This window comes from Pongo pygmaeus, chromosome 14 (assembly GCF_028885625.2).
Source record: "Pongo pygmaeus isolate AG05252 chromosome 14, NHGRI_mPonPyg2-v2.0_pri, whole genome shotgun sequence".
In the NCBI taxonomy this organism is placed as follows: Eukaryota; Metazoa; Chordata; class Mammalia; order Primates; family Hominidae; genus Pongo; species Pongo pygmaeus.
Window position 1 is genome coordinate 60,800,078 of NC_072387.2, and position 13,474 is coordinate 60,813,551.

Below are 13,474 nucleotides of genomic sequence, written 5' to 3' on the forward strand. Positions count from 1 at the left end.
TGTAAACATAAGAAACAATCACAGAGGCTGGGCCCGGTGGCTCGCGCCTGTAATCCCAGCACTTTGGGAGGCCAAGGCGGGTGGATCACGAGGTCAGGAGATCGAGACCATCCTGGCTAACATGGTGAAACCCCGTCTCTACTAAAAAAATACAAAACATTAGCCGGGCATGGTGGCGGGCGCCTGTAGTCCCAGCTACTCCGGAGGCTGAGGCAGGAGACTGGCGTGAACCCGGGAGGTGGAGGTTGCAGTGAGCCAAGATGGCGCCACTGCACTTCAGCCTGGGCGACAGAGCAAGACTCCGTCTCAAAAAAAAAAAGAAAAAGAAAAAAAGAAAAAAAGAAACAATTGTAAAATGGTATATAATTCTCAATCTGTATGATGAAGACTGGCTGTGCTCTTATGCACTATTGAGGGCTAGTTAACAAGAGGTGCAGAAAATTTCATTGAGGAGGTAGAAATTGAATTGGGCATGAAAGCTCTAAAGATAGAATCTAGTCCATACAGAGGGAGAAAGACCAGCAATAACGCAAAGTAGAAATTAGAAAAACAACAAAAAAGGTCAGGCAGTGTGGCTCATGTCTATAATCCCAGCACTTTGTGAGGCTGAGGTGGAAGGGTTGCTTGAGCTCAGGAGTTTGAGACCAGCCTGGGCAACATAGCAAGACCCAGTATCTACAATAAATAAAAAAAAATTGGGAGATTGCTTGAGCTCAGGAAGTTGAGGCTGCAGTGAGCCATGATTGTGCCACTGCGCTACAGCCTGGGACAGAATGGGACCCTGACTCAAGGAAAAAAAAAGGAAAGGAAGGAAGGAAGGAAAGAAAGAAATAACCAAATAACTAACTAAATAACTTAGAGTTGTGTTTCAAGAGCCAAAGGGGATGACCCAGTTTATTTGGAATGGAGTCTGCTGGTCAAGCTACTGATAAAAATAAGCTCAGGTATGTTAGGGCTACTATATCTTGAGAGTTCAAGAGCCAAGGAAATCAGAGTGAGGCTTTTGAAGAATTATCGTGGGGTATTTCCTATGTGACAAAGAGGCCTGATAATTATCACATATAACATTTATTTAGTGATTTATAGTTTACAAAGCAACTTCATATATATTATCTAATTTAATTCCCATAACACTTGAGGTGTGATATTTATTTTACAGGTAAGGATGTTAAGCCAAAGATGTTAACTGGCTTCAACCATGGGCATGCAGTATGTCTTCTGCTCTACCTACAACTTTTCACAATGAGAGCAATATTTCAGTATGCATATTTCAGGATTCTATACATTGCATTATATAAGAATCAAGAAAAGGTAAGGAGAGGATTGTAGAAATCTAGGCATGAGCAAATGAGGTTCTGGACAGTTAGTGGCAGTGAGAACAGAAACGAAGGCGAGCATAGAAAAATTTCAAAGGCATCATCAACAGGGATTGATGCCTAACTGGATTTAGGGAGCCGAGGCAAAGAGAATCAAAGCCCAAGGCCTGAGTGGGAGAATGCTGGTGCCATTTGCAGAAGCAGAGAAAGCTCCTTGATCATTCAGACTGGCTACTGCATTTCAGTTCGAGGGGAAACTGTTCATGTTGCAGCTCTTGCATCTACAACTCAGTGGGCAACTAGAAATACCTCTTCAGTAAATGAACAAATAATAGTTTAAGTAAGGGAAATGGGTGATTCTTTAACCAAGAATAAAGCATTTGCTAAGAACAGAAAGCCAAGGATCAGGCCTGGATGAATGCCCTCAGTTGGGAGAGGCCAAAAAAAGTGGGTGCAGTGCAGAGAGAGAGGGAATAGGATTAGTAATAAAAGAATTTGAGACAAAGGCCTGGGTAGGAATTCTAGAAGTTTATGATTATTAGATCCATGAAGGAAGCTTTCTTATTGTTTCAGAAAAGGTATATAGTTTTAGGCATTTCTTCATTGTAGCAAAACATTGACTGCCAGGTCCCTTTTGCTTTGGATAAAGAGATTCCTCCCCAATTCATTCACTCTTGCATTGTTTCTCACAGGGTCATCCCACAGAACCTCCGACTTAGAAGAATCACTTGGGACACTGCTAAGTCTATAGATTCCTGGTCCCCATTCCAGATTTCCTGAATCATACTTTAGAGTACAACCTAGGAATGTAAATCTTTACAAGCTTCTCGGTGGTTTTCATGCACACTAACATTTTAGAATCAGTGCTATATAATAAAAGATAAAGTGACCGAGAAGAGGAGAATATGGCTAAAAATGACCAGATACATAAATTAAAATCCTTAATACATTCCTGGGAACATGCTCAGCATTTGTGGAAAAGCGAAAGGCAAAGCAACGCTGAACAGAAATACATTCTGGAAAGTACCCTGAAAAAACTGTTTTGAACAAACAGGTTAATTTATCTCTGGTTTGCATTCAAATCCAGTGACACCATGATGGTAACCAGAAAGAGTCGTGGAATCTCTTTATGGTAAGTGATAGTTTAGGGAGGTCAACATTGCTGGTTTGACATTCAGCCTTAAAACAAACATCAGATTTTTTCAATTCACATGTTTTCTCTTACCCGACAATTGTTTAAGGAAGTACAGGAAAAGACAATCTTTTTCTTCATTACTATTTGGACTTCTAGATCATATCCATCGCCTGTTCCAACACCTAAATGAAATTAAAAAGTTAGGTTGGTTAGCGTGAAGATCAAAATGTCTTGCCAATTAACATCATGGATTAAAAAGAGAAAAAAAATGGCTGGGCACGGTGGCTCACGCCTGTAATCCTAACACTTTGGGAGGCTAGGCAGGTGGATCTTTTGAGGTCTGGAGTTCGAGACCAGCTTGATCAACATGGTGAAACCCCGTTTCTACTAAAAATACATAAAAATTAGCCCGGTGTCGTGGTGCATGCCTGTAGTCCCAGCTACTTGGGAGGCTGAGGCAGGAGAATCGCTTGAACCTGGGAGGTGGAGGTTGAAGTGAGCTGAGATCACACCACTGCACTCCAGCCTGGACCACAGAGTGGGACTTAGAGCAAGACTCTGTCTCCAAAATATATATATATTATATATATTTAGGGAATAAATACATATATATTATATATATTTAGGGAATAAATACATATATTATATATATTTAGGGAATAAATACATATATATTATATATATTTAGGGAATAAATACATATATATTATATATATTTAGGGAATAAATACATATATATTATATATATTTAGGGAATAAATACATATATTATATATATTTAGGGAATAAATACATATATATTATATATATTTAGGGAATAAATACATATATATTATATATATTTAGGGAATAAATACATATATATTATATATATTTAGGGAATAAATACATATATTATATATATTTAGGGAATAAATACATATATATTATATATATTTAGGGAATAAATACATATATAATATATATATTTAGGGAATAAATACATATATATTATATATATTTAGGGAATAAATACATATATATTATATACATTTAGGGAATAAAAACATATATATTATATACATTTAGGGAATAAATACATATATATTATATACATTTGGGGAATAAATACATATATATTATATATATTTGGGGAATAAATACATCTATATTATATATATTTGGGGAATAAATACATCTATATTATATATATTTGGGGAATAAATACATCTATATTATATATATTTGGGGAATAAATACATCTATATTATATATATTTAGGGAATAAATACATCTATATTATATATATTTAGGGAATAAATACATCTATATTATATATATATAGGGAATAAATACATCTATATTATATATATAGGGAATAAATACATCTATATTATATATATAGGGAATAAATACATCTATATTATATATATATAGGGAATAAATACATCTATATTATATATATATAGGGAATAAATACATCTATATTATATATATAGGGAATAAATACATCTATATTATATATATATAGGGAATAAATACATCTATATTATATATATTTAGGGAATAAATACATCTATATTATATATATTTAGGGAATAAATACATCTATATTATATATATTTAGGGAATAAATACATCTATATTATATATATTTAGGGAATTAATACATCTATATTATATATATTTAGGGAATAAATACATCTATATTATATATATTTAGGGAATTAATACATCTATATTATATATATTTAGGGAATAAATACATCTATATTATATATATTTAGGGAATAAATACATCTATATTATATATATTTAGGGAATAAATACATCTATATTATATATATTTAGGGAATAAATACATCTATATTATATATATTTAGGGAATGAATACATATATATATTTAGGGAATAAATACATATATATATATTTAGGGAATAAATACATATATATATATTTAGGGAATAAATACATATATATATATTTAGGGAATAAATACATATATATATTTAGGGAATAAATACATATATATATTTAGGGAATAAATACATATATATTTAGGGAATAAATATATATATATATATTTAGGGAATAAATATATATATATATATTTAGGGAATAAATATATATATATATTTAGGGAATAAATATATATATATATATTTAGGGAAGGTGACTTGACACCTTTCTTGCTAATGTGTTGCTTTCTTCAGACTTCTAGTCATAATGATTCTTAATAAGAAATACTGTGGTCTAAATTACTTTGGCCCTACTTTAAGTCTAGTTCCTGATGCAATCTCTATAAAAATATAGGTCATATCCAAAAATTCCCATGGTATTCAATATATATTTACAGACAAAGGCTCTTTTGCCCTTTTTTTTTTTCAATTCAAATGACACACTTCCTTAGCATTTCCTCAAAGACTTTGTTTCTCAGGCTCCAATTAAATTTTTATTGCTTTCATCTCAACTCTACATTATTTTTAATTTAAAATGGCACAAAACTAAAAGAGAATTAAAACAAATATTCTAATAAACGAGTGTATTAATTATTCTTGATTGATCATCTCATATGCCGTTTGTTTTCTTTTCATTTAGTTTTGTTTTCACTAACACCATGATATTCATTGGTCATTAGAAATCAGTTTCTTGCCTCAGTTCCCTCTTTCCCATTCCAGGTGCAGAACTTCCTTCTATTGATGTCCACCAGAAATCGGTGAAATGTAGAACGAAACTCAGGAGGCTAAAAATACTAGGCTCTCTGTGTGGACACCAGCACCCTGGCATCATGGCACCTATAACACCCAGCAGTGGCACCACCTCAGGTCCACATGCTGGCTGTTATAAGAGGTTTGCTTTAGGGATTCAGATGCATTGCCTCCCTGCTACCTCTCTGGCAGTGGGAGTGGTGAGACCCCATCCCCTCCACACAGACACATCCTGCTTTCCCACCTCTACTGAGTGTTAAGCTGTGCAAGGGAAGCAAGGTTGGTGATGGAGAAGTGGACATGGAAATGGAGGCCAGTTTCTCTCTGCACTTTCTTTCTCGAGTCCCGGAGGTGTATGTCTGACCAATTTCCCTGCATCCCTGGGCAACAGTGCATCCCAGCTTTATCTCTCTGCTTACATTCTGGAAGCAGGCAAACAGCTCTCGGGATGTTTATATGGATTTTTACAACTGCTAATACTCGGTAACAGCTAGGCGGGTGAAAGATACCTCCATAGAGCCCCACTTTCTCCCAACCCTTTCCATTTTCATGTAGATTCAGGCAGGGAGGACCTAAGTGCTCCTCCTAGGAGGCTTTTCTTGACCCCCAGCACTGTGGCTGGGAGTGAGAGCCACAAGGTATGGGAGTGGCTGGGAGTGAGAGGGTTATAGATGGAGGACAGAGGGGAAAGAGAGAGCCCAGGGGGATGAGAAAAAAATATGCCTCTGAAAGAAGGTGAGAAAATGATATGATATGGAGACACCTCTACCAAGACAAACTCTCAACTAGAGGTGGTTATGAGAAATAACCAGTCTTGAAGGCACATGGGTCCTCCTCCTCCCTCATCAGAGGTTCACTCTGCCCTGAAAAGTCCACCTTGGGTTGCGACCAGAAGAGCGAAGAGAACAGGAGAGATGGGAAGGGGATGAAGTCCCCCAAATTGGTGATGGAAAAGAAAAAGTGAAGAACATCTAAGGGCTGGCAATCAATGGGTAATTCCAGGAGGAGGAGCATACCTAAGGAGGAGTTTATGCATGAGGATACGTAAAAAGACAGGTATGAGTTAGGATCATCTGTGTATATAACAATGAGCAAAACCCTCCCAGAGTGGGAACCTTGGCCCTCCTGCCCAATTCTTCAATTTTACATAAACACTTACCATGAATCGAATAAATAACGAATCTTTTTATAAATAGTGTTTTTCTTGGAGGGAGATTCCAGTTGTAGCTATGTTTCACTTGTGCGAAATATCCAACATATCTATTCCGAAAAGCAACAGAAGCCTTACTTTAAGTGGAGACGAAAAGCCTAAAGTCAGCATTCCGATTTTCTCTTTTCCTTTTTTTTTTAAATTTTTTTTGCATAAAGGTTAAGGGCAGTAAATAATTAAGGAAACATTTACTGGATGCCATTATGTTACTAGATATTTTGAGGGATGCTGCCTCACAACTACCTACCTTGGGGGAAAAATACTGAATTAAGTGCTATGGGGAAGTGACAAGGATGGAGCCAGGTCTTGTTGACATGCTGCTTATAGTTGAGAGGGCAACTAATCAGAACCAACAACAAAACAGTTACAGCATTAGCAGTGTGCAGATAGAAGCTTAGTTGTGACTGAGTTAGAGGAAGGTGTGTGGTTTAGTGAAGAGCAGTTTCCTGGGCATGAGAGAATGGTATATGTGAAAACTCAAGAGGAATACCTCCATATCTCAGTAGCAGGTTTTCTGTCATTCTTCTCTTGTTCCTGACAGCTAGAATTTCTTCACTTTCCATTTCCCCAATTCTGTTTTCACAAGGAAGCCCCGGAATTCCCTTAGCCTTGTCCTTTTCCTAGGGCAAGCTGTTCACAATGACTCTCCTTGAATCTATCTTCAAGGAGTTGAAGAGCTCTGGGACTGAATCAACTGGTTCAGAACTCAAAAGTTGGCTGGGCTGGTGGCTCACACCTGTAATCCCAGCACTTTGGGAGGCCGAGGTGGGCAGATCACTTGAGGTCAGGGGTTTGAGACCAGCCTGGCTAACAGGGTGAAACCCCGTCTCTACTAAAACTACAAAAATTAGCCATGCGTGGTGGTGGGCACCTGTAATCCCAGCTACTCGGGAGTCTGAGGCAGGAGAATTGCTTGGACCCAGGAGGTCAAGGTTGCAGTGAGCTGAGATTGCACCACTGCACTCCAGTCTGGGTGACACACAGATTCTGTCTCCAAAAAAAAATAAAAAAGTACTCATAAGTTCATGGACTCTTCCTCACCCATTGAGAAATGTTTATAGAAGTAACAAACTGCCATACTTTCCTTTAGAAAGGGCCAGTCATGAGGAAGGCTCATGAAAGTTCTTAACTTAGGAGTAGATGTAGTCAGTAGAATGGCCCACAATGCAGGATCAGAATGGGATGGTATCTGAGAATCACCACCAGACACAGAGGGCACTCTGTCCTGAGGTCTTGCCAACACATCTCTCAAACATGCAGCTGAGACCCTGTGTTGCCTTCTCAGTGAATCAGAAGAGATTCAGTTGCAGCCTTTGGTGTGCTAGTTCTGGACTAAAGTTCGGGAAACTATGCATGACTACAGAAGAGATGGGGATGGGGAGATGTGTGGGGAGAGTTGCTGAAGGAGCTCTATCTAACATCTCCTTGGCTCCTGCCACCAGATTCTCCACCTTCCCCTAAAGGCTGTAACCTGCCAGGGCCCTCAAGCTGCTTTTGCTCCCATGCTTCTTTCTTCTACAACTTAAAACAACATAGACTGGTAGTAGAAATTCATACAACCAACCCATAGGAGGCACTCACCACAAACAAAGAAGATATTATGAGGAAAGGGTGGAAAGATGTGTAAGCCATGGGCCTTGCCTTTAAAGGGGAAACAGAAGTCACCACTTCAAATAGCTAGAGAATAATGCAAAGTGATATCATCCCTAAGAGAAACACAAAGGGCTTTAGGAACTGAAAAAGCAACAGACTACTTCAGGCTGGGAAGGGAAAGGGACTCTAGGAAAAGGGGCATGAGCAATAGCACGAGGGAATCAAGTGTCCATAGGCTGGGAAACAGCACACAGTCTAAATGTGTTAAGAGTGTGGGATGTGTGCACGCACATAGTGGAAGAAAAGGTTGGAAAAGTCAAACTGTGGATCTTGAGTGCCAGGTTGAAACATTTAGTTTATTGCTACTGGCAGTGGGGACATATTCTGGATTTTGAGCATGGAAATGGCATGATTGGGGCTGCACTTCAGTAAATCCACACATTCCTTTTAGCTTAGGGTCTATGACTGTTCTTTGTTTAGTTTTGTTTTCGGCTTGGGTGTGGGAGAAAAGTATCAGTGGATAAGGCTGAGTTCTTTTGCCCAAACTAAACAGGGACAGTAGTTAGTGTTCTTATAACAGGGCCAAGAATACTTATTCAGTTCACACCACCTAAAGAAAAACTCATTTACAGCCACATCCAAATCTATTTGAGAATTCCCAACCCACTCTCACTTCGGTTTGAGGGGCAATATAGAAAAGGCAATATAAATGAGAAGCTGTGCACAGCATGGGCTTCCGAGTCTGACATCTAGATTTCAGTCCTTGGTTCAAAAGTTAATTTCTCTGAACCTCAATTTTCTAATTTATAAGATGAGAATCATAGTAGTGCCTACTCATAGAGTTACTGAGAATATTAAATGAGATAGTGAATGTAAAACTCTTAGAATGGTTCAGCAAAGTCTAGAATGTTGTAAATGCTATAGGATAAACATTCTGGTTTCTGCAGTAAACCAATTACAAGTAATAAAAAATGGCAAGAAATCTATGAATTAAAAGAGACTTAGGAGACATAGCAACCAAATGAAATGTGTGGATGTTGTTTGAATTCTGACTGAAACAAACTAAATTTTCTAAGATTTTAAGACAATTTTGGAAACAAACATGGACTAGAAATTTGATATTAAGGATTTTTAAGGTGTAATATTTCAGATATGACAAAAGTTATTACGGGTTTGTTGTTGTTGTTTTAAGAGTACTTAGATGTCGTACTAAAATACTTGTGGGATAAAATGATCTGATGACTGAAATTTCCTTCCAAATAATCCAGGTTTGGGGAAAGCAAGAGTGGAGAGTGGGGTTGGGGGTGTGAGTGGAGGGGGAAAAGTATGGATGAAACGTGGCTGGTTGCAGGCTGAAATGATTGTTGCAGCAAAGTGATGACTATATGGAGCTATATTGTATGATTCTCTGGACTTTTGTATGTGATTAAAATTTTTCATATGAAATTATTTTTAAAAGAAAAAATAGAGTAACAGCATATGTTTCATATAGGTGTTATGGGTTTTCAATGAGATATGTAAAAGTGTGGTACTGTCTGGTATATAAAAGGGTTTCTGAAAAGTTTATTTCCCCTTTTCTTTCTCTTTTAAAATACACCTCCCCCACAACACACACACACGGGAGTCACCCAAAAACAGTCTTTGTGATGTTCTGCAAGGGTTGAATTGCCCTAATAAGGATCTGTGAAAGACTTAGATCTTTTTTACATTGAAATCAAAGGCTGGTGATTTTAGATAAATTTCAGGGTCCCGGAGCCTTAGGTATTGGACCTTCCTGCTTTGGGAAAATAATCAACTCCTGAGCTCCGTAAACAATAACCAGTATAGAATAGAAAGCAGGATGCTCTGAGGAGAAGCCAGACCCCCCAACGTGTGGGTGGCACCTGAAGCATGACCCTCAGCCTCAGGGAGGGACCAAGGCCTGTCGCAGGGCGCCCAAATGCTGCTGCCTGATCACCAAAGGAGAAGAGTCTAAAATGAAACCAAATAACAGGTGGCAATCTTAACCCACTCCCCTATAAAAGCTCCCTTTCTTAAAAAGAAAACTTACCTGAGAAGGAGTTTCTACTCCCTGATATTTAGTGCCATTGGTTTTATCTGTTCGCCGTTCTCCAAAATAGTACAAGCTTTCCTACAAAAAAGGAAGCATGGTTCATCTGCACTCTTTCCTTTTCTATATTAGGTACCTTAGTCTTTCTAAAACCACCTTCTTTCCTAAAGTCAGTGATTTTTTTTTTTTTAATGGAGTCTTGCTCTGTCACCCACACTGGAGTGCAGTGGCAGAATCTCACCTCACTGCAACCTCTGCCTCGCGAGTTCAAGCGATTATCCTGCCTCAGCATCCTGAGTAGGTGAGACTATAGGCATGTACCACCACACCTGGCTAATTTTTTGTATTTTTAGTAGAGATGGGGGCTCTGCCATGTTGGCCAGGCTGGTCTCGAACTCCTGACTCAAGAGATCCGCCTGCCTTAGCCTCCCAAAGTGCTGAGATTACAAGCATGAGCCACCACGCCCAGCCGCAGTGGTCTTTTGGCAAAGGCTACCCAAATTACCAAAATTAACAAAGTCACATCAAAGACTTCTCTCATTCAAGGTTTTGGAAAGACATAAAAGTTTAGAGCTGGAAAGACCTTAGAAATCATCTGGTCCAACCCTTCTTTCCGTCTTACAAATGAGAAGACTGAGACCAAAAGAAAACTACGCAATCTGCCATGGAGATGCTGCAGCCAGTTAGAGGCAGCACAGGCCTGAAATACAAGTCTCTGGTTTTCAGTCTAGGGCTCTGTATCAGTGGCTTTCAAACTTTTCATTTTTTAAGTTGCAATCCACATTAATAAACCTCGGAGAAGTACACACACACACACACACACACACACACACACACACACACACACACACACACACACATTAATAAACCTCGGAGAAGTACACACACACACACACACACACACACACACACACACACACACACACACACACACACACACACACACACACACACACACACACACACACACACCCCATACTTAAACCTTTTGATATTTTCTATTCTGCTCTATTCCATTTTATTTAGTTTTAGCTTTAGTTTTGTTTTTTGTTTTTTTTTTGAGACGGAGTTTCACTCTTACTGCCCAGGCTGGGGTGCTATGGCCCAATCTCAGCTCACCACAACCTCCGCCTCCTGGGTTCAAGCGATTCTTCTGCCTCAGCCTCCCGAGTAGCTGGGATTACCGGCACGCGCCACAACGCCTAGCTAATTTTGTATTTTTAGTAGAGACAGGGTTTCTCCATGTTGGTCAGGCTGGTCTCAAACTCCCGACCTCAGGTGATCCATCCACCTCGGCCTCCCAAAGTACTGGGATTACAGGCATGAGCCACCGCGCCCGGCCAGTTCCATTTTATTTTTAAGAGATGTTAGTCACGACCCAGTAACTTTATTTTACAACTCACTGATACATCATGATCCATAGCTTGAAAAACACCATCCTAGAACATCCATTTTCAAAATCTGTGTGTCTCAAATTAGAAAAACCAAAGGTGGTGGAATTAGAGTGCTGGGCATTGTGCATAACCACCACTTCTTCCCTAGACTGTAGGCCAAACAACTCAAGCGGAGCTGCTGGAAATGGTAGCATCTCAGCAAGAAAATGGCAGAAAGAAAAATGACTGAGAACACTGCTTTAGGTGGAAACAGCCCACCTTGTCTTATCAGAAATTTCTAGAGGCCACAGACTCCACATGTGTTGACTAAGCAGAGATATTTACATGCAGGAGAGGCTTTGAGTTGTGAAATGTTGCCTTTTATCTACCTAAGAGTTGTGAGGATGGTCAAGGCCCTTTGGAGAATTTATCTAATTAAGCTTGATACTATTTTCATGAGGAAGGAAGAAGTCATGCTACTGGCAAGAGTAACAGCAGGGCCAGGTGAGGTGAGTGAACCATTGTGATTACTGAATGGTTTTTTGGATCTGTGTAACATGGCTTTACTCCCCTCACCTTAATCCTGCCCCATCAGGTCTTGTCATTATTTAAAATGTTGATATTGTATACCTCATAGTTTTTTTGCATTAATTTTTATTTTTTAAATATTGCATGAAAAATCATTTATTTTAATTATTGCAATTTTTAGCATTCTCTTAAATTCTGTGCTTCATTAACCTCACTCTAGTCCTGGCCCAAAGAGATTCTTAAGCCAGCTACTAACTAGTGCATGTTAAACAAGGAAGTATCAAAAACAGACTTTTTAATAACCGCTTCTCCAATTACAATTTCACTAAGCACCATGACTAAAATAATCATCTTAACATCCTACCAGTGATGTTTCAGAACTAGCAAACTCAGTCATCCTAAGACAAAGTTTGTAGTAACATCTCTCATACCTCTGCAGTTAAAAATATTTCAGTGGCAACCAGGTAGGCACAAACCATAGTTCTGGTTCTTCCTAGAAAAGAAAAGAAAAGTTAGTTCAAGGAACATGCTTGGTATAAAAATACACTCAGAAATATTCCAGTTCATTTTAAGTTGATTTTCTTTCTTTTTTTTTGGGACAGTCTTGCTGTGTCACCCAGGCTGCAGTGCAGTGGCACGATCTCAGCTCACTGCAACCTCTGCCCCACAGGTGGAAAATAAATTACATTTACAGTAAAAATATTTCTCACTACCTCTCCACGAAAGAACAAGATGAGGTTTTTACTAAATCTATTCGAAAGCAATAATTCATGTCTTATATAAATTCTTTTGGATAATAGTAAAAAAGAAAAATTCCCAACTCATTTAGTAACACTAATATAGCTGGTTCTAAAACTGCATAAATACAGTAGATGATTACTTTATACCAGTCTCACATATAAATGTAGATATAAAAATATATATATTTTTTCAAAGTGAATTCAGCAGTGTAGAAATACCATGTATCAATACCAAGTGCCATTTCTCTTAAGAATGCAAGGATTTTTTTCCAAGATGGCAGATTACAGGCTCTTGGCATGCCTCAGCCATTTGGAAATAGCAAGATAGTACATAAAGATCAACTCTGTGAACTTTAATTCAAGAAAGAAAACGACAACTCCCTGGAATTACCAAGGACACCCCAGATCCTTGGGAGGACACTGCAGGCAAACAGCTCTTGTGACAACATTCGACTGATAAAAGCGAGTGAAGCCTCAGTATGTGAGAGAGGCAGACAGCATCCCTCTGTCTTACCTTTCCACTGGGGATCCAAGCAACCCGGACCGAGGAAGAGCACTGTTTCTCCCAAGTCCTGGAGCTAATTTAACGAGAGACTTGGAGACTTTGTGAGGAAAAGACAGAAGGAAAAGCTGCAGGCATTTTCCAAACCTGGACTGAGAGTAGGACAACACTGGGGAACCTTCCCCATCCGGCTCCACCCATCTTCCTCCCACACCCCCACCTAACTCCCGTTCCCCTAGGGCTTAAGAGGGAGCTCAGATTAATGTGTACTCCAGGAATCAGCTCATTGCCTAAGGCAACAGAGAGCTCCTCCCAATAAACAAACAGCAAGTATATAGC

The 13,474-nt window shown here is 38.7% G+C and overlaps 1 protein-coding gene across 1 annotated transcript in view; it reads right to left on the minus strand.

Moving 5' to 3' along the window:
- Positions 1 to 13,474, minus strand: part of LOC129011320 (phosphatidylinositol 3,4,5-trisphosphate 3-phosphatase TPTE2-like) — a 68,977-nt gene that overhangs the window by 4,937 nt on the left and 50,566 nt on the right. Inside the window, exons 9-12 of the mRNA XM_063650902.1 lie at positions 12,325 to 12,386; positions 9,993 to 10,073; positions 6,299 to 6,422; positions 2,542 to 2,621 (exon numbers count right to left, since the gene is read on the minus strand). Of these exons, the coding sequence (XP_063506972.1) occupies positions 2,542 to 2,621; positions 6,299 to 6,422; positions 9,993 to 10,073; positions 12,325 to 12,386 (347 nt within the window). The remainder of the gene's footprint in view (positions 1 to 2,541; positions 2,622 to 6,298; positions 6,423 to 9,992; positions 10,074 to 12,324; positions 12,387 to 13,474) is intronic.